We start from the raw sequence: 22,151 nt of genomic DNA, 5'->3' as shown, positions 1-22,151 counted from the left end.
ACGACGTCATTAATTGCGCGAATTCTTCAATTGAACCTCCCTACTTCAATTCCTAGCTTGATTGAAGCTTTTCTTACTGCTGTTAAGATAGCTAACTAAAGAAATCTGCCTAAATTTTCTCTTTAAAGTCACCGTGACCATAACACAATCCAAGCTAGCGCCGAAAAGGTGAATTGGAACCTATTGTCTTGTACCCCAGATTGAGCTGCATTCCGACGTGCTGCAAGGGGTCTATTGCGAACTGAACCTTCCTATTTACTTCACTTTTTTTCCAAATCTTATAAGGGATTTTCGAGATGTATCCTTATATGAATGACGTCACACCTCAAGCTCTCTGTTATGGGCTACCTGTGTAACTTATTTCGGGATTCTTGAACCGGGATTACTGTGGAAACTTTTTTTGGGTTACCTGTGGTTTTCAGTACTCTTAGTTTATAACAAGGGTTCTGATTGGTTGATATAGTATTTTCAGCATATAACAACGCCTGTAATTGGTCCAGTTATGACTATAAATTAAACCACGCGCTTGAATTTCTTCGGACACAGCAAAGCCTTGCTACGGAGCAACAAACGGAGAAGAAGATTGTTCTTCTAGTTTTAGAGAACTTTTCTTCTCAACAACTTTATGTTGGCTCTGGGGAAAGTCCCCGGACCTGAGGCAGAGAGTGCCAGCCGAGAAGGCGCCAGTTTTCATCGCAATTCATTTTGGCGAAGACGCGACTGCTGAGCCACGAGGAGCGACGAAGATGTCTTGTCGAAGCACAGTTATGCAAGGTCATCTCTTGATGGTCTACGATGGATCTAATGGAGATGTGAACTCGACGGGGCTTACTTTGCTGTGTCCCAAACCTTTTTTACATTTGAGAAAGTCAATGATCTTTATGCTTAAAACTACTGGTGATATATGTGATTTCAATGAGTCCATAGCACGTGTTGGTTGAGCAACATTAATTTAACCCCATTCCAAATACTCTTTTTATTTTCTTTAATACTTCTAATTGTCGATAAGATTCTAAGTATTTCAATATTTGTGTCCTTGGCGAACATTTCCCTGATATTTTAACAGATCTTTTGTAAGAAATTCGGGGTCCAAAGATCATATTCCAGCCATGCTTTCACAATCTCTCAGCTTCAAATTACGTAAGTTGGTCCCAGTTGAAATAGAACTCATTTATAATTATCAAGGTTCTTGTAGAAAATAAGGATTACTTTTACTTTGTAAGGATGAAAGTGGATTGTATTTTTGAACTTGGTTTAGATTCAATGGCGATTTAGTGCCCAATGATTTATTTTAATTTTATGATTAAAGCTACTACACAGTATATACAATGCAATTGGCCATTAAGATAAAATAAATGCTTTTGACCTTTTCTCAATGTCCTAGAATACAATGAAAGTAATTTATAGCCATAGCCAATTTTTCTATCAACCCTGAGACAATCTCTTGGCTGATCTAAGTTTGAGCACTGCTAACTCTCAGATTGAGCCCTGAAACGACTTCTGGGCACAGCTAACTGACAGAATAAACCCTCTGGGCTGATCTAAGGCTGGGCTAACTCACAGATTGATCCCTGAAGCAACCTCTGGGCTGATCTAAGTCGGGGCCAGGCTAACTCACAGAACACAATTGAAATACAGCATCCTCTATTGATGCTTGACTGATTCTTTAGGCAGTTACAGAAGCCAACTGTATCTCACCTCATATAGAAAGTGTGAATTAAAAAAACTTGAAAAGAAGCTTTGATATGAGGGTTATTTGAATAAATTATGTTTCATAAAGCAAATGTTTGAAATGGTATTCGGCTCGAAGAATGACTTTGTATATAAACAACTTTTAACATATATACCAAGTCAAGTATTAAGAGCACTTCACCTTGTCATAATTCAGACTTTTCTTTCAAAGTGTCTGATGGTTTTCCTCCCACACCAGGGAATTTCTGGTTCTCAAATTCCACCATTTTACATTCTGGTTGTGTGATAATGAAGTCCTTCACATCCCATGCAATGCTGCCATCTTTCAGTAGGAACAATGCTCTATCATCAGCAACAATGTATCTAAAATAATTGAAAAAAGATTATAATTCATTACAGAGTCACAATAAAGAGTTAGGAACATTGATAGAACCTAGAGAAAAACTCTAAAATCTTAAAATTTCATCTTTATCCTGAAACTTCCACTGGGCTGATCAAAGTCAGGGCACATATCTAACTCGCAAAGCTAGTTGGAATTAAGCAAATTAGCTTCTGCAGAGGGAACAGAGAAAAACCCTCAAATCAAGGGAGAGACCTAAACTTTAATCCTCTGTGTTACTGAGTCTGGGAATTGAACCAGGGACCTCAGAGGTGAGAGGTGAGTGCTTACTGCCTTAAGAATTTGGTTCAATCAAGGGAAAGATCCAATCATGGGAGAGACCCAAATATTGTATTGTGTAGGCCCAACAAATTCCATTCACTGTTATGCTGAGTCCAGGAATCTAGCCTGAGACTCTAGGGGTGAGATTACCCCCAGTTTTTGTTGCATCAAGACATTGTAATAATTAATAATATTTATCACTAAATATTACTAACCTTTCCACTTGTAAGTGTGCATTATGCAGACTTGTCTGCCATCTTGCCGTTACATCTTCAGTTCTTTTCCTTGATGGGTTGTTTGCAATGGACACAAACATCATGAGTGTTTTACCTTTTTTGGCCATTTTGACAAAAGCCATTGGGTCATCTTTGACTTTGCTTGGGTCAAATGCTGGCATCTGTGGTTTTGGTTTACGTGGATCATCATCATCATATTTCTCATCATCATCATCTTCATTATCCTTTTAAGAATTAGCAGAAAAAGATATATGAGCTGGAAATTCTAGGGTTTATCTAAGCCTCAACCTCATAGTGGGATTGATGCTAGACAAGCAATAGGCCGATCTTTATTAACGTTTTTTCCTCATTAGCATAATGTGTTTTTCAACTCAAGAAATTGAAAGAGAATGTCTTATTTAGTAACTACTGAAAATTTGAGAGTAATATGTTCAATATTTTGGGAGTAAAATGTTTTTGAAAACACTATGAATTACAAAGAAATGTATGATTGTGTATGTATGATGTATGATTCCAATCACCTTTCATGGGTGAGGTATGGATATTTTCTGGAACTTCTATAATATACCCTTCTCAGACCCTCCCTAACCCTTAGAAAAAATTCAATCCCACTTCACAGGGGAAGTGCTTTTATAAGTTATAATTCTTATGTGTATCAAATGAAAGAATAGATTGCTGGTTAATTAATAGAATATCTAAAACGCATGCGCCTACAGTAATGAAGAATTAATGTGAGGTAAACAATATTAAAATTTTCAAAACAAACCCCTTTTTTTACATCTTTGCGTAAAAATATTTGAACGAAAGCAAAGCTGAACTATATACAGTGTCTGTGCATATCCATAAGGGAAGAAAAATAGTAAAAAATTCTGAGATACATGAATAAAATGGTATGTTTTTAGTAAAAGGTAAGCTTACATCCCACTGGTCCAAAAGCCTTTCCATATCAGCTTCAGTATAATCTAAAATATTTTTTCCTATTTTTTCTTTGGATTTTGCAGCTTTGTCCTTTTTTGTGTTCTTGTTTTTCTCAGAGGATGAAGAACAAACGAGTACGAATAATACAATAAAAAACACTAGACAAAAACGAAGAGCCCAAGATTTTAATACGTCCGCCATCTTGAATAACAGTAAAACCGGAAGTGAGTACGCAAGGAGGCATGGGAAAGTTTAGAAAATCGTCTTGTTTCAACATCTACTGTAGGGGAGTGGGGGTGGGGGGGGGGGGGGTTGGCAGTTAAAAAATATGTAAATGTGTTTGTTTGTTTGTCTTTATTGCTCTTTAGAGTCGTATTTTTATACAATAGCAATTAATAAAGATATATTATAGGGAAATATATATAGTTGTACCAAATTCTTATGCAATAATGGGAATAAGTTAAGTCATGGAAAATCAAGTATTTCTCAAAAAAATACAATTCTAATAACAGAAATTTCAAAGTTTATATTGGTAAGGGGTTAGTTATTTTTAGAATAGTTTATGAAATTCTGGTTTTTTTTTTTGATTTACGACGTCCCGTCAGTGTTTCTAAGAATTGAAACCGGAAGTAGCGCGCACTGGACCCTGGGATTTCCTCAGTAGGTTTATCATATGACGGCCACAAAGTTAACAAAAACATGGACGTTGCAGAGTGAAATCAAACAAATGGAGGCTGTTAAACCCAGAAAGAAGCACAGAAAGAAGAATAAAACTCCTGCTACAGAGTCTGTAAAAACCGAGGAGGATAGCATAAACGTTCAAGGTTTGAGAACGTCTGTAATTCTTATGATATTTTGAGTTTTATGTCTGTCAAGATGTTCTTTAATTGAGCAGAATTAATGCGATAATTTGAACATTTTTAGGGACTGCTTTAGAGAGTGAGGCAAGAGAAGAACAGGTTGATGAAGAACAAGACGTTGCTGCTTCAAATGCAGCGGAAAAACAGGAAGAAGATAATAAGAATGTGGACGTAACTGAAGTAAAGGAATCTGGACCAGACTCTGCAGACGCCAATGAGAGAACAGTAATAGATAAAGAGATCTCAAAAGAACAATGCATTGAATCTAAGGATATTGAAATAACTAGTAATACTGAAGGAAATGAATTAACTACACAAACAAAAGATATTACTTCTGAATTTCAAAGTTCTACAACAGATATTAATAATTTGAATGAAGAATTGCCAAGCAATGAGACAAAAAATACTGAACTGGGTAATGAATGGGAAGTACTACCTGCTACTGTAAGACAGGATGGGAATGAAGAAATAGAAAGCAATGAAATTGCAGTTCCAAAAACTGAGGATAAGGCTGAGTCAAAAAATGTAGAAGATATTTGCAAAGAAGAATTTGTAGCAGCAGAAGGACCAACTCCTAAAGAAAGGATAAGAGTTGAAAATAAGACTGTAGATGCAGTGAAAAATTTGGAAAAAGAAAAAGAACAGGAAAAAAGAGAACAAGAGAGAATTAGAGAAACGAAGAGTATTTATCCAAAGCTAGAATCGGCTTCTTCCAAAGAAAAATGTGAGTACGACTTTCTTAGAAAAGAGACATTCATAAAGTCAAACTGAAGAAGATATTATTTCAAAATTATGACTATTAATTATTAATGAATTATAATATCAATTCTTCATACAGTTAAGGAATCTATCAAAGAAAGAATTTTGCTTGAGCCATTTACAGAAGATGAACTCAAGATTTTCTATTTCAATCCATTGTTGGAGCAGCTACATGGTTTTACTGACCGATTCCTTGTCGTAAGTTATGAGAATGATGACGATGATGATGACGATGACGATGATGAGAATAATGGAGATGATGATGATGTGTTGTTATGATGATGATGATAGTGATGACAGTGAATGGTCATGAAGATGATGGTGATGATGATGGTAATGTTGGTATGATAATGATGGTGATGAAAATAATGGAGATGATGATGATGATGATGTTGATAACAGTTATGGAACAGCCTACCTCCATCCCTTCGATCTTGCAAAACAATTTCTAGTTTTAAGTGTGGTCTCAAGACCTTTTTATTCACACGAGCTTTCAATATGTAAAAATCTTACCTATTTTAACCAATCTAAATCAATGTATTGTTATTTAAATTTAAAAAAAGAAATTATGTGTATTGTATTGTGTTATGTGTAATGTATATATTGAAATGAAATGAATTTTATTTGAAATATGTTGATAATGATATGTATTTATGGGCATGTTTTATTACTCACTCTTATTCATGAAATAGTAATTCTTTTCTTAATTTTATTTTTTGAGTCACATTTACATTGTAAAGCATCTTTGAATTAACTTACGGATATCGACGCTTATTATTATTATTATTATTATTATTATTATGACAGTAGTAATGATGATGGTAATGATGGTAATGTTGGTGTAATGAGGACAATGAAAATAATGTAGATAATGATGATGATGGTAATGTTGGTGTAATGATGACAATTTTGGTCATGATAATGATGTTGATGGTTATGATCACTAATGATAATTTTTCATTTATATCTTTAGATAGCAAAGCAAGATAAACATGAATTCTATGAGTTAGTAAACACGTACTACAGGAGTAGAAATGCTGTTTCATTAGCAGTGGAAGAGTTTAAGGTACTTCTTGTTCTAACTTCTTGTTAATTTGCATAGGGAATCACATGATCTCGATTACAATTCGGAATTTATAGGTAAGAGTGATGTTTTGAAAGTTTTCAAAATTAGACGAGCCTCTGTTCATGATACACTCAAAAAAAAAGAGCAAAATTTGGGATTCTACAGAGTACAATTTGGGATTTAATTGTACTCCTCTTGTCCAATCAGAATCAAGTAATTGTGTAGAGTGTGTTATAAAGTGCTAAACAGACTAGACGGGTACTGGACAAGGTGACCAATCCATACTTGGTCTTTTAACGACACTTGGTTGGCTCAGTCTATAGCTTTGGATTAATTTTTTTTCATTTTAGACTGTGTTATTCTCTCGAGAATAAGATTCTTTGTTTGAGTTTTATCCATATTCATTTGCTCTTGTATGCAACTAATAAACAAAGAAATGATATTCTAGGGAATGACACATGGTTTGAAATGGGAAAACACTACGCCCAAGGCAAAGAGGTCTATTCTCGGCAAGAGCAGCACTCGGGGTATGAAAATAACTGAGGGGGAAGTGCTGTAATTACATCATAATGGTTAGACCTTCACATGGGTAATGAATTGTCACTTTAAATGGCAGTCCTGTCTCTACACACTTCATCAATCACTAACCAATGTGGAATGATTTATGTGACGTAATTCATATTTTCATGACAACGATTTGTTGTAATATTTTTGTTTAGATAGTAGAGAAGGAGTGTGATGGCAAGAAAGAACATCTATGGATTAGTAAAGATTTAACTGTCTCTGCACAAGTAAGAAATATGTTTCATTATTTCCACTAGATAAATGGAATTAAGGGACTGGAATTTCTAAGGGGTGGTGAAGGTCTGAAATTGGCATAACATATTTACTCGAATAAGCGCCCTGGCGCTTATTAAATTTTTCATGTCTAAAACTGGGCACTTATTCGGGGGATGCGCTTATTCGAGGGAGGTGCTTATTCGAGGGAGGCGCTTATTCGAGGGAGGCGCTTATTCAAAGGGAGGAAACATGTACACAACTGTCAAAGTATACTTTTCTTTAATATCAATGTTATACTACTACAATAGTATTAGTATTAGTATACTATAACAAGAAGCGAGAAGAAGCACTTACGTTAATTTTCATGTGTGTACATGTGTTCTATCAATGTGCGCGATAAAGTCAGATTGTAGCATTATGCACAATTCCTCGAAAAAGCGCCCCCTTAAGATGCGAGGCGCTTATTCGGGGGAGGCACTCATTCCGGTGAGGCACTTATTCGGGGGAGACGCTTATTCAGGGGAGGTACTTATTCAAGTAATTACACTATTGTAGTACTATGTCAGGGCTTAAAATGATGGCTTGTAAGTCACTGGTCAATTTAGTGTTAGCGTAGTCATACCTCATTCCTGGCTTAACATTACTGGTTAAAATGACCAGCAAGGCAAAGATTTCACTGGACAAGTTTCAATTCTGGGCAGACATTGTCTGATGTCTCAGTGGCCATTATTTTAAGCCCTGCCATGTAGTACCTGGGGATTGGATTTCTAAATAGTGAGGAGGGTCTGAAGAGGGTAATGTACATTCTAATACATTTATCTTGGCTATCATTATTATTATGACGATTCATGGATTTTATGAACGTTATTGGAACTATCATTAGGACACTCTGTAAAGGTGCATTGTGAAATGGACGTGGCACGATGTTGTAATGTATTATTGTTTTTGTTCAGGGTAAATGCCGAGATAATGTTACTGTGACATGTACAGAGCATTACCAACAGGTTGAAGTGAATAGTGGTGTGCTGTCTGAAATGACCAACCTACTTAAAACATTACAAAAGGCACTTCACGAGGTAAAGTAACAGTTGAAAAGGTTGCTATGGTGATAGCAGTTCTCAATAGAAATGTTGCTGTGGTGATAGCAAGTCCTTATAAGAATGTTGCCATGGTGATAGGAAGTCCTTATGAAAATGTTGCCTTGGTGATAGCAAGTCGTTATAAAAATGTTGCCATGGTGATAGAAAGTCCTTATGAAAATGTTGCCATGGTGATAGCAAGTCGTTATAAAAATGTTGCCATGGTGATAGCAAGTCCTTATGAAAATGTTGCCATGGTGATAGCAGTACATTGTTGAAATGTTCATTATAAAACTGTTGCCATGGTGATAGCAGTTCATTATACAGCGGTAAATGTATTAATGTTTTTTGTGTTGCAGACTCTCTGTCTCCAGATGTACACTTGTCAAACAGCGCGCCTAAGAGTCAACATGTACATCTATGAGATGATCAGTAATTCACACATCCTGAGTAAAGTATTCTCTGAGGCTCATGTTGGAGGTACTTAATACTACAGTATCAAAAATAGCAGCTATAAGTAGATCTTGCTTCCTGATTGGACATGGGTGTGCCCTTTATGAGAGCACACAGCGTATCTGCGCACTTTATATTACTGAATGTAGTTTTCTTCAATAATGGTGGGTCCAGAAAATGGCAAAAATACCCCACTCAGTTATCACATGTTTCTCTTCTTTCAATATTAAACTGTAATACTGTCACCCCTGTTGCTACTACAGGTCAATCACCACAAGAGATCACTTCAGAGTTCCAGGCAGATGTGCAGCGCCTGAGGGACTGTATTAGTGTACTGTTTATGTTCGTCAGGCAGCCATTGCAGGACCAGGAATTTGCTGATAATCTATATTCATGGATGGAACACTTGGTAAGATGTATCACCATCTTTGTTTATCGACATATCATATTATTTCATCATCACAATCATCATCATCATCATCATGATCAGCCATTTGTCATGAATTATCATTAACGCAACCATAAAAATCTTGGTTGTCATCACTATTATCATCATCAGCCATCCATAATCATCATCATCATAGTCTTTGCCATTATTATCACACCATCAGCATCACCATTACCATCATGATCATCAATATCATGATCATCAGCATCATCATCATCAGCCATTTGTCATGTCATCACTATTATCATATCTATTGTCATATCTATTATCAGCCATCCATAATCATCATCATCATAGTCATTGCCATTATTATCATCAGCATCAGCATCAGCATCACTATTACCATCATGATCATCAATATCATCATCATCATCACCATGATCATCATGATCATCATTACCACCACCATCATCAACAACACTGTTATCAACATATCTTAATCTATACAACTATATTTGGTTATAAGGTTGTTGGACAAGAGTGTGTTGCACAAAGATTTTCACAATAACAATCATAAATGATGATAACAACAATATTCATGTGTACCTTTCAGGTCTCAATACTACTGAGAGTGGCTTCCCTCGCAGACCTGGTCTTTCTTGTCAATCATGTTATGCGCTGCCCACCAGGGTTCGCCCGTAAGGTGGCTAGTTTTATACAGTTCCCAGTACCTCGTTACCATGGTGACACAAATGTTGTTGGTGAACAATACTTCTGGGATAACCCTCTTGTTCATCACTTTGTTGCAATGTTAGCAGCGATACTTCTGCCAGTCAGGTGAGGATGGCTTAATGATTTGAAGTAATTAATCCAGATATGATTAGACAGACAGTGACCGACTGGCCTACTGACCGACTAACAGACTGACTGACTGGCTGACAGAACTACAATTTTGCCAAAATACTTGGCATGATGGCACATTTTGGCTAACACAGAAAATGGCTTTCCTCTGTTGCGCTCTCTCCCCCTCCCCCCTGTACAATGTTGCTGTTCCCTGAAAGAAAGTTGGTACCCCTGATCAGACTCGCAACCCTCTGCCAACTTGCAGGAATCCCAGCATTTGGAGGGGGAGGTGGGTTTAGTCCTAGGTAGTGTTTTGCGAAGTACCCTCTAAGATACTAAAATCTGTCAAGCGTGCCAACTAATTATGGCAATGATTGTAGAAATGCAAGCACAATAGTCAAACAAATAAACAAAAAACAACTAAAGAAAACGAAAACTCTAAACAAAAATTATTACCGAAATATAGAAAATATAAAAAAGCAATATGTTGGTAGAATTCCTTTAAAATGTTTTCATGAATTGCACATTTTATTGCAGGGGTCGCGAAGAATTCCTTCAGAGAATGATGACCAGAAGTAATGGTATTTGATCAACATTGTCTTCTGTTCTTTGGATCAACATTTATGTAATTTGTAATCCTAATTTGAAATATATATTATGTTATTTGTAGGAACAATGAGAAGTATTAGCTGGACCCTGATAGACGAGGATGGTGAAGAGGTATGAAAAATGAAAAAAAAATAGCACACATAAATTTGCTTACAGAAATAATACAGTAAATTAAAATAAAGTTTAAACATACAATAAAATTTAATGTGATAGCTAGGATATGTTAAAAAATAATTTAATCGTTGGCTGTCAAAAGAGTTAAAACTTTAGTGTCGACATCACATATTCAATTCTTCTATAACATATTCAATTTTTGTATTATTCTAATGTCATTTCTTATGTAGCACATGTTATGATCTGAAACTTCCCCTCTGCTCTTTCCATTTGTGTTGGTCAAGCAGCTTGATCTGGGGGACAAAACAAAAGAATTCCAATCTCCTGAGAATAGACCCTTTTCGAATTCCAAATTACCACTGTGTTTCTTGATTACAGACTCATTTACTCAGGCTAAGCCTCGAATCAGTGTCTACATATTCACAACTGCCAAGGGTAAAGTAAAGAATGCACAAGTTCAACAATACAAACAATTTGAAACTTGATGGACCTTGACTGGAACATGTGAATATTCTTCACAAAATCGAGGCTAACCCTGTGCAAATGAGTCTGTAATCAAGGAACACAGCGGTAATTTGGAACTCGAAAAGGGTCTATTGGACACCTATTGTTTTGTCCCCCAGATTGAGCTGCATTCCGACGTGCTGCAAGGGGTTTATAGGGGGGTAGAGTTGCATGACCTGTTAGACGTACAAGTTGTCCATTGTGACCAGAGTGATTGTTGTTTTATTTACTAGGATGAGAATCCAGAGAACAGTTGGATGTTATTCCAGGAAGGCGACCTCGTTGAAGTTTTTGGACAGTTTCCTTTTGATTCTTTCTTTAAACATTTGTTTAAAATGGATCCTTATTTGGATGGTGAGTGATTGCATGATGAATAACGACAGGATTATACTAACTTATAAGTACTATATACAGGGTCCGTACAGGTTTTGGAAAGTCTTGGAAAGTTTTGGAAATCAATAATGCATTTTTCCAGGACCTGGAAAGTTTTGGAAAATTTCTTTTTCGACTGCTGGGCTATGGTCCTACCTTGCAAAGAACTCTTTCCATTGTATTAATTAAAAATGCCAATGTTTATTTTTTCCTGCTGCAAATCAACGCCTGCTGGCTCTTTAGGTCAGCAGAGTGCCATATTTTGTATTGGTTTCTATGTTGAATGTTTTTCATCCAATGATGAACTTTACTTTATTTTTTTGCTTAATATGTGGTTTTAGAAATTTTAGTTGATAGGCTTTGAAAAACTTTTGGAAAAGTTTTGGAAATTTTCACTGAGGAATCTGTATGAACCCTGTATATATGATGTGTGTGAGTGGCATAGTGGTTTACGGCTTGCCTCTCACCACTGTAGTCTGGGTTAAAGCCCTGGCTCAGACTGGATCATATGTGTGAGTTGAGCTCGTTCGATGTGCTGTCCTCTCCCTGGCCATGAGGGTCTCCCCTGGGCTCACAGGTTTCCTCCCTCCATAAAAACCAACATGTGAGTTGAGTGTTGTATCTTGTAAATGTAGAATGTAGTGGTAGAAGGCGTAGAGGCAACCTCACAGAAGAGCTTCATAGGAGGGGTGGTGCTTTATATACACCTAATTCAAAAAACGTCATCGCCAAAGGTGATAGGTGATAGATCATTCCGACATGGAAATGGTTTCGTTGAATACAAAGAACATCAAATCACTCTCAGCACGAAGGTCCATACTCTTGACGAAAGGAAGAAGAAGAAACACAAGTCATTCGAGCTATTCTTGGATCTTGGAATGACATATAACCTATCGCTTTTTGCCTATGGCCTATTGCCTATCGCCTTTGGCGATGACAACGTTTTTTGAATTAGGTGTATATAATTAGCACAGATACTATAATTTACAATATTTGTAGTCTGTATTTTAACATTCATACCAGTATTCACAATTATAACAGGTTGTTTAATTTTTATTTTATGAAAGAAAAATAATTACTTTCCAGCTCAAAATTATTAGTTATGAATGCTTAAATTAATATTACAGAATAAAAGCAGCAAATTCAGAGTAAAAAACGTATTTTGATCCGGACAATTCACTTAACCGAAGTGCAGTCCAGTCCAGCCATGCTCGGTTCTGGATTTTCCAAAATTAAAAATAGATCAAAAATGCAAAATTTATATGGATAAATCAATTTTGAGAGATTTCACTTGTTTTTTCTGACTGTAGAAGTTTTTTCAAGAACTTTGCAATGTGTTTCTGCTCACACTTCTCTCAAGTTTGCCAGACCCAGGAATGCTTTATAACCACACACATCATGCAGCCACTTATCTTGATAACTTCATCAAAGCATGATCATACAGAGCAATTTTCTTTGCAACTTGTCTCACAACAGCATTGCAACACAAGTTGCATAGAGCATTGCAGTGTTTAACATACAGTGCAATTTAAAAACATTTTGCAAGACAAGTTGTGCCAATCGTTAGCAATAATTGAATCTCTGTTGCACCATGTAAGCACTATTACAACTTGTGTCACAATGCTTTTATGAGACAAGTTGCAGAGAAAATTGCAATCATGCAATTTCAGGGGAGTACGTGTCAGAAGGGTCATACTGCATAGAGAAGACTTCAAGTCGTGATATTATGAGGATGTTAGCGTTTGCGTCCTGCATTGTGAATATCATGGGAGCTACTTTTGGTACCTACCAAAATGTACGATATAGAGGATTTGTCAAAAGGGTTGGCAGGACTATCAGGTAACAGCATTGGGTTGGCTGATTATTGCTTTTTATCCATCCATCTTTCTTTCTATCCATCAGCCCATTCCCATTCATCCATCCATCCTTCTTCCCTTCTATCAATTATTGTTCTTCACATCTGTTCATCTCATCAAATAATCCTGCCAGCCTTTTGTCCAGCAAGCTGCATATACCCCCATTTGTCTGTCTATCTATTCCCTGATCATTCCCATCCATTCATCTCTTCCCAGCCATGCATTCACTATCAATTTTATAAAATAACTGTTACAAATCTTGCGTTCTGATTGGTTGGATGCGTGTGCTTTATGAGAGCACACAGCACGTGCGCGCATTTTCTATTTCTATTTATCCCATCACATCCCATCACTCATGTCCATCCATCTATAGAGGTTTTGCACCATCACGTGACGGCATTCATGCTAGATGGCAGGAACAACACAGTCGTTTTACATAAGAAAGGAATCAATTTCCAAGAGCACAGGGATTTTATTGTTCTGTCATCCAACCACAGGGAGTCCAAGCTGTATTATTTGATGGGCATGTGATGGTAAAACCGCTATTAATTGATTGTATTTCTTTTGTCTTCATGTAGACAAATTGTTCAGTATGTGCTAGATCACTGGTCCAACTATCGTAGCTGGAGGGTTGACATGCACCAGGATACCTATACTACTATCCCTGATATGTACTCACTGGAAGAACAGTTCTCACTGCAGAGACTGCAAACTGAAGTGGATCAGTTTTTCATGAAGGCAACACAACAGATCATATGTGCACACAAGTAAGCTATGATGAATTCCAATCGGAATTACAGTGGATGAATAGCTACTCTGTAGAAATACCACTGTTAAATCCCATTTATTTTATTTTATTTATTATTTGATATGACGATGATGATACAAGATGATGGTAGTGATGATGATGATCACAATAATTAATATGATGCATGATGACCTGTCATTGTCTTGTCATCACTTATCACCATCACAAAGTACAGCAGTGACACAGTACAATGGGATCAAAATGATGATGATGCATGATGATGATGGTGGTACATGATGACGATGATGATTATACAAGATGATGCTAGTGATGAAGATGGCGATGCATGATGGTGTGGAAGATTGTGATGATGCATGATGATGATAGTGGTATATAATGACAATGATGATTATACAAGATGATGCTAGTGATGAAGATGGTGATGAAAATGGTGATGATGATGATGATGGTGGTACATGATGACAATAACGATGATTATAAAAGATGATGCTAGTGATGAAAATGGTGATGAAAATGGTGATGATGATGATGATGGTGATGATATGATGGAAAAGCATGGTGGTGGTGATGATGATATATAGTTGTTGTGGTTATGATGGTGATATTGCATAATGCCGACAGTAATGATGAAGTGATGATATTATTGTATTATCAGTCTTGGAGCTTGGCAGTTCCTTGCTGGTATGCCCTTCAAAAGTGTGTCATCGCCAACACTTTGGTCATTATTCTGGGCACTGCACACGGATCTGAAGCAAATGATACCAGTACTGGCAAGGAATGGTCCACAAGACACAGGAGAGTATGATTGGCGAACAAGATTACAAGGTAAAAAGACAAACTACTGTTTCATGTTAAAGAGAAATTATTTTTGTTCAATTTATCAAAGGAATTTTTCTCCATTATTTTTATGATATATCATTGCCATTGCCATGTATCATCATCATCATTACCATCATCATTACCATCATCATTACCATCATCACCATAATTATGCATCACCATTGTCATTCTCACCATAATAATCATGCATCATCATCGTCATCACCACCATCAGCATCCTCATCTTGCATCACAATCATCATCATCATCACCATCATAACCATCACCATCATCACCATCACACATCACACATCACCATTCTCATTCTCATCATCATCATCATTATAATCATCATCAGCATCAGCATCATCATATTGCATTGCCATCATCATCACCATCATCATCACCATCATCATCATCACCATCACCATCATCATCATCATAACCATCATCATCATCATCATAACCATCACCATCATCATCACCATCATCATAATCATCATCATCATCATCATCATCACCATCATCATCACCATCATCATCATCATAATTAGTTCTTATTGTCAGAACCTTCATCTACATCATATTTTCCAGATGATTTTATTATATATTAATAAACATTGTCAAACAATATATCTTTTACAGAATTGCGTAGTGAGTTTACAGATCAACTATCTCACATGTCACAGTCAGAGGCAGTTTTTCTATTGACGACATTTACTAACATGGCAACATCCAGGGAATCTCACGAGAAGGACTTTATTGAGGCTGTTACACTAGAAGTCTTTGAGGTACACTGGTTTGTAGTGCTCATTATCATCTTCATCATTATAACCATTATGATTAGCTTCAACATCATTGTTGTCATCATTGTGTATTGTCATCCTCGTTGTCATCAACGTTGACATCATCAATGTTGTCATCGTCATAATCATCGTTGTCGTCATCATATATTGCTATCATCGTTGTTATCATCTTCATTATCATCATCACTGTCATTAATCATTTTGTCATCACTATCTCAATCGTGAAAATGTTCAGGGTTTAAAGATTTTGACTTTAAACATTTTTTTACTTTAATTTCAGGTCTCTTTTATCTCAGATCAAACCCGAGAATTTTGTTCCAAAACAGGGCGAGACCTGCTGGGAACTATAGCTGGTTTTCATCCATTTATTTTCACTGTGCTCCTACAGAGAGTTGGAGAATCCATAGAAACAATTGGCAAGGTAGGAAATCAGCAAGATTGGCAATCATCATCATCATGATCATAATTATAATCATCAGCATCACCATCATCATTAGTGATCATCATCATCATCATTAACCTTTATCTTTAGCACAGACATCATTAGTCATTACCATTATCGACAGCAGCATTATGAACACCATTAATACGATTGTTGACAGTAATGTTCCACTGAAACGAACATCAAAAAGAAGGGCAAAGGTAAACAGTAAGCCGTGGTTATGCAGGGGCATCCTTTGCTCAATCAAGAATAGACAACGTTTATGCAGTAGTTATATTCATGATTGTAATAATAAGGAAAAGTTCACTAAATACAAAAAGTACTCAAATCTCTTAAATAATATTATAAAGAAAAGAAAAAAAGAATACTTTGCGTCTCAATTTCAAGCCAACAAAAACAATCTGAAAAAAACTTGGAAACTTATTGGCCATATTATTAAACGAAAAACAAAATCACAAATAATTCCAACAAGTATCATTCACAATGATACTGTTTATACTGATATGAATGACATAGCAAGCCAACTAAATAATTACTTTTCCGATATTGGTACCCAGCTAGCAAGTAAAATACCTGACACTGGGGATGATGTTACTAAGTACATCACTAATTCTCCAGTCTCTAGCTTTTATTTACAACCAGTGTCAAAATCTGAAGTTAAACAAAGGTTAGAATCACTGGAATCAGGTAAATCATCTGCTGATATACCCTATTACTTAATTAAAATTGCAAGTCTTGAATCGTCAGATCCCATGACATTTTTAATTAATAATTTGATTGAAAAAGGTATAGTCCCAGATCTTTTCAAAATTTCCTGCATAACCCCAATTCATAAAAGTGGCAACAAAACTGATCCATCTAATTATCGTCCAATTGCAGTATTGCCATCATTTAACAAGATTCTAGAAAGGATTATATATGATCAGCTCACTAAGTTTCTAGACCACCATAAGATTATAAATACATATCAGTTTGGTTTCAGGAAAAATCATTCAACTGAACATGCAATTTTAGAATTAACTGACAAATTAAAAAGATCTATTGATAATAAAGAAATGACGTGTGGAATTTTCCTTGATTTTACTAAAGCTTTTGATACGGTTAACCATCAGATACTTCTTTCTAAATTACATAAATATGGTATTAGAGGAATAGCTCATAATTGGTTTAATAGTTATCTCACCAACAGAAGTCAATTTACCAAAGTTGGTAATGTTAAAACTGGCCTTAGACGCATTAAGCATGGAGTCCCGCAGGGGAGCACACTCGGGCCGTTACTTTTCTTGTTATATGTTAATGATCTCCCCAATGTCTCTCACAAACTAAATTTTAGAATGTTTGCTGATGACACTAACATCTTTTTTGCAGACAAAGACCCAGTCGTAATAGAAAATATTATTAATCAAGAGTGGAATAATATAATAAAAAACTGTGAAACTAATAAGTTGACTATCAATCTAAAGAAAACACATTATATGATAATTAAGTCTGCCAAGAAAAGAGCACCTATGATTAAAGTCCCTCAAATTGAACAAAAACCTTACATTAAATACTTAGGAGTTTATATTGACCAGCATCTTAATTGGGAATATCAAATCAAACTTGTACACAGTAAAATATCTAAGAATATCAGAGTGATTAATAAGTTAAGGTACTATGTTAATTTGAAAACATTACGAGATGTATATTTTTCAATAATTTATCCATACTTAGCATATGGGATATTATCTTGGGGAAATACGTACAAAACAAATTTAACTAAAATATTCACAGCTCAAAATAAATGTATGAGAAGAATTTTCTTCTGTAATAACTATGAACATGCAGCCCCCCTCTATAAATTATTAAGTATATTAACATTTCAAAATATCCTATATTACAAGGCAGGTGAACTTGCATTTAAAATCCTTAAAAAACTCATTAATAATTCATGAAGGAAACACAATAGAAATCATGACCATGAAGGAGGTTTTATATCTGATATAGATTCGTCTTCATTTGCATAAACTTTAACTTGGATTTTCTCTATCAAACTTGGTTCATTTCGTAAAGAATTCGGTATAGTATGAGAACATACATCAGGAGTTTTTTAAGCCGTTTAATAGACTCACAGATCGTGTTTTATTGGGTCTAAAATCACTCGGCTACGCCTCGTGTTTTATACCTGATAAAACACTCCTGCTCGTTTATTAAACAGTACTTAATGATAGGACACATGTCCCAGATATATTTTCTGGCATGCTTAAACTTGCAAAAGAACAACATCAATACAATACCCGTTATGCTTCAAAAGACAATCTCCTTTGTCCCTTAGTTAGAACAAATTATGGAAAGTTTACATTCCAATTTTTAATAACAAAAATTTGGGAAACAATTCCCATTACGATAAAAAAGCTCAATTCTCTATCTCTTTTTAAGAAAAATTTAAAAATACATCTTCTTCTTAAGCAAATATAGTAGTATATATATGTATAGAACATATGTATACATATGTATGCTATAAACAACAATAATTATTTATTATTCTTAATTCATTGAAAGTACTATTGTGAATAGTTATTCTTTATTTATTGAAATATTTAAGTGTAAATATTTATGTATATTTCCGAATCGGCTCTTGGTCAAAATATGTTATAATAATCAATCACAGTAAGTGGCTGTCGACTAGAAAGTATTTTACTCCTTCGACAACCACACACACTTTCTCTTATTCTTTTTTTATATTTCAATTGTAAATCATTGGCTCTTATAATTTGCATAATTATATCCTTGTAATAATTCTTTTATTTCTATTAATGTGTGTTAATAAATAAGAAGTTCAAAAAAAAAAAGTTCACATTCATACCCATTATCATCATCATCATCATCATCATCATCATCATCATCATCACCATCATTATCATCATCATCATCATCATCACCAGGATCTTCACCATCATCATCATCATAATCATCATCATCATCAATTTAACAAATAGACATCAGTTTTTTATTTGTCTGTCCTCTTATTGACAATAAATTGCGTCATCACATTGTCAAAGTAGTGTGGATTCACGAGGCATAGCCGTTTTTTACAATATCAAAAACGATAAAAACTTCTCATTTTTAGCGATCAAAACAATCAACGGAAAGAGTTTGTGCTCGTTGACGTCAGCTTTATCTGTCTGTCCTCTTATTGATGATAAAAAATAACCAATCAGCTCGCGAGAAATTTGTAAGTTATTGTAAAAATCATCATCATCATCATGCATCTCCATCATCACCATCCATCATCATCACCATCATCATCACCATCATCACCATCATCATCACCATCATCATCATTATCATCATCACCATCATCATCACCATCATCATCACCATCATCATCACCATCATCTCCATCATCACCATCATCTCCATCATCACCATCATCATCACCATCATCATCACCATCATCTCCATCATCAACATCATCATCACCATCATCTCCATTATCACCATCATCATCACCATCATCATCATCATCACCATCACCATCATCATCATTATCATCATCAACACCATCATCATCACCATCATCATCATCATTATCATTATCATCATCATCATCATCATCTCTTTAAAGTAATCTTTATTCTTCTTTCATTAGGCCGCTGTGTACATGTTTAATGGTCTTCCTATTCATCTCTGCCATCCTACTTCTGCCGACATGGATGTTATGAGAGGGTGGCTGCTCAAGGCAGAGCTGTCATCTCCTGAACATCAACTAGCAAGACATATACTCCAGAATATGAACTGGAGATGTTCCGGTGATGTGAGTATACAACTTTTTCCTTATCCATTGATGTCAGACGGCATATTGGTACAATTTTGTTTACACTGTTTGAGAATGTTTTGCAATCAATCAATCAATCAATCAATCAATATTTTATTCAGTACTTAGATCTTATTAACCGAGTGGGAGGTCTGTACGGGATAATCTTGACCGAGGTCGGAATGTACAGACCGAGCGCAGCGAGCTAGGTCTGTACCCGACTGAGGTCAAGATTATCCCGTACAGGCCGACCAAGCTCGGTTGATAAGAGTTTTATTATATGACCACTTTTCATTGAAAAGGACAAAATGTTTTCGCCGTAAGATTAATATGGGATCGGACCGGTTAATACCGGAGAATCTAGACTAGTCCGTAATGCGATCTATCCAATCAGATTGCTCGATTTGCTAGTGTCCAGGCTCTAAGATTCACGGTCATATAATAATTATTTAATATAAAACATAATTTAAATATTTACATTAGTGTGACAGAGTCAAAAGACACTATTTTGGACAGTAATTATTTAGTCATAAATCTATATTTTTAATTAGGAATGCCTCGTGTACACATAGGAATGTAATTCTTTAGTTAACTGTTTGCGTGGAAAATGCGTAAGCAAGAAATAATTTCCGTACGTAATTACATTACAGTGAGTCATGCCTAGGTTTGGCGCTTGTTTACGTAAGTTCGTGTTTGGGACATCCTGTTTGCGCCTAGGGCGTGCAACATTGCGTAGGATGTGTAAGGTCTTAAGAATGCAGGTTTTCCCATAAAAGTAGGCCCAAACTAAGCTTAAATCAGTGTAGTAAAAGTTCTTGAAGACGTTGCGTTGTCTACGGATATTTTCCCATATCAAGACAAGGAATTCTCTTCGATGTAAAGAGATATCCTGTAATCTCGTTCCCGTTTTTTTTCGTGTATTGTAAAGTTGTGTGAATTTTTCAATAAATTCTTTTGTCAAAACCACTTGCAATCTGATTCATAGCTGAGCGCCTTGCCGCCGGTTACATTTTTGGTGTCAGAAGTGGGATTGCAAGAAAGTTGACATTAGTAGTTACTGATTATTTACCAACGGGAACGAGACTGAAATCATGGCAGAAGAAGCTGTGGCTGCACTCACAGAGCAATTGGCTGCACTCAAGGCACAGCTGGATGGCATGCAGGCTGAAGGAGGACCCCCTGCCCAACCTGTTCCTGCACCAGTGGTAAAAGTGACAGTGCCAAGGGAGAAGAAGCTGAGAAAGTATGCTGGTGGCAGAGACGACAAAGTACTTGAAGACTGGATAGCGGATGCACAGAGGTCTGTGGCTGCCCAGAAGTTAACTGGTCAAGAGGCGGTGGATTTCCTGTACCATAGCTTAGAAGGTGCGGCTCGAGATGAAGTTCGACTAAGGCCTGTGGATGACTGGACAGACCCGGATGGCTTCTTCAGGATTCTAAGAGACGTCTTCAGGGAGAAGCTCACCAAGACCCAGCTTCTCCAGAGGTTTTTCGCCAGAAAACAAGGTGACAGGGAGCCCATCCAGGACTTTGCCCATGCCCTGATGTCAATGGCGGAGCACATAACCAGAGTACACGTAGGAGCTCTGGAAAACAAGGACCAGAACCTCAGAGACACATTCGTTGAGAACTTGCGTGACAACCTGTTGCGCAGGGATCTCAAGCGCTATATCAGAGAACATCCCGAGAAGACCTTCAACGAGGTGAGGCAAGAGGCCTATCGTAGCTCGGAAGACACAGATAGAGGAGCACATCGCCATGCAGCGGCCAAGGAGGTGTTGGTGGAGAGCAACCAAGTAAATGCCATCCAAGAGCTTACAGCAGGACAGAAGGCCCTGGTGGAGAGGCTCATGCAGCAACAAAAATTGCTGGATGAGCAGCAGAAGCTGCTAACCCAACTTACCATGAAGTTCGCGAGTCCATCACCACCACGAGGTCCCCCACGTGGTCCGAGGAGATGTTACAACTGCCACGAGCTTGGACATCTTCGGCCGAACTGCCCAAAGCCCCTGAAAGACAAGGCACCAGCAGCACCACAGAAGGAGTCAAACTCCAGCTCTCCACGGCAGTGAGCCACGCCGTGGAGAGGAACTGTAGTGGCTCTAACTCTCTTTTTCAGAACGAAAAGTTTGTCGGGACAAGTCCCACAGTGGTGGCGAGGATTGGCGGAGTACCTGTGAAAAGCTTAGTGGATACGGGCTCCATGGTTACCCTCATCACCGAGTCGTTCTACAGGGAAAAGCTACAGCCAACCCTAGGAGACCTACACCCTGAAACAAGATTACTGCAGCTGCGAGGAGCTAACGGTTTGGACATCCCTTACATTGGA

The 22,151-nt window shown here is 36.7% G+C and overlaps 2 protein-coding genes and 1 non-coding gene across 5 annotated transcripts in view; 2 read left to right on the top strand and 1 right to left on the bottom strand.

Annotated features, from left to right (window-relative positions):
- Nucleotides 1-538: 538 nt before the first annotated feature.
- On the top strand, nt 539-843 carry LOC148907489 (RNase MRP). The gene has a single exon (XR_016121202.1).
- A 118-nt stretch (nt 844-961) lies between these two features.
- LOC116305036 (LDLR chaperone boca) lies at nt 962-3,714 on the bottom strand. The gene is made up of 3 exons (XM_031714860.2): nt 3,508-3,714; nt 2,569-2,813; nt 962-2,055 (listed from the first exon to the last, which is right to left on the bottom strand). The coding sequence occupies exons 1-3, from the start codon at nt 3,706-3,708 to the stop codon at nt 1,878-1,880; spliced, it is 624 nt and encodes a 207-aa protein (XP_031570720.1). The 5' UTR covers nt 3,709-3,714; the 3' UTR covers nt 962-1,877.
- Nucleotides 3,715-4,188: 474 nt separating this feature from the next.
- LOC116298455 (ectopic P granules protein 5 homolog) overlaps nt 4,189-22,151 on the top strand; it is a 58,956-nt gene continuing 40,993 nt past the window's right edge. For 2 of the 3 annotated variants that reach the window (XM_089037248.1, XM_089037246.1), the window contains exons 1-18: nt 4,189-4,331; nt 4,432-5,091; nt 5,206-5,324; nt 6,100-6,192; nt 6,912-6,983; nt 7,926-8,048; nt 8,411-8,531; nt 8,768-8,913; nt 9,506-9,729; nt 10,273-10,316; nt 10,406-10,455; nt 11,196-11,316; nt 13,005-13,173; nt 13,769-13,957; nt 14,615-14,784; nt 15,424-15,569; nt 15,865-16,005; nt 19,658-19,822. In XM_089037248.1, coding sequence (XP_088893374.1) covers nt 4,235-4,331; nt 4,432-5,091; nt 5,206-5,324; nt 6,100-6,192; nt 6,912-6,983; nt 7,926-8,048; nt 8,411-8,531; nt 8,768-8,913; nt 9,506-9,729; nt 10,273-10,316; nt 10,406-10,455; nt 11,196-11,316; nt 13,005-13,173; nt 13,769-13,957; nt 14,615-14,784; nt 15,424-15,569; nt 15,865-16,005; nt 19,658-19,822 — 2,850 coding nt within the window. In that variant the 5' untranslated portion in view covers nt 4,189-4,234. The remainder of the gene's footprint in view (nt 4,332-4,431; nt 5,092-5,205; nt 5,325-6,099; nt 6,193-6,911; nt 6,984-7,925; nt 8,049-8,410; nt 8,532-8,767; nt 8,914-9,505; nt 9,730-10,272; nt 10,317-10,405; nt 10,456-11,195; nt 11,317-13,004; nt 13,174-13,768; nt 13,958-14,614; nt 14,785-15,423; nt 15,570-15,864; nt 16,006-19,657; nt 19,823-22,151) is intronic. The other variant, XM_089037247.1, reaches the window with a different exon arrangement.

The sequence above is a fragment of the Actinia tenebrosa genome, unplaced genomic scaffold, assembly GCF_029948245.1.
Source record: "Actinia tenebrosa isolate PJP-AT-01 unplaced genomic scaffold, QUT_ActTen_1.0 PGA_scaffold4__44_contigs__length_22323623, whole genome shotgun sequence".
In the NCBI taxonomy this organism is placed as follows: Eukaryota; Metazoa; Cnidaria; class Anthozoa; order Actiniaria; family Actiniidae; genus Actinia; species Actinia tenebrosa.
The sequence above is the reverse complement of the archived record's forward strand: the minus strand, read 5'-3'. Positions and strand labels throughout refer to the sequence as shown.

Bases quoted from the DNA above. Each gene is read 5' to 3' on its own strand.
- LOC116305036 (XM_031714860.2), bottom strand. From the start codon at position 3,708: ATGGCGGACGTATTAAAATCTTGGGCTCTTCGTTTTTGTCTAGTGTTT. The intron at 2,814-3,507 runs GTAAGCTTACCT...AATTCTTAAAAG, and splicing joins GGCTTTTGGACCAGTGGGAT to GATAATGAAGATGATGATGA. The intron at 2,056-2,568 runs GTTAGTAATATT...CAATTATTTTAG, and splicing joins GCACACTTACAAGTGGAAAG to ATACATTGTTGCTGATGATA.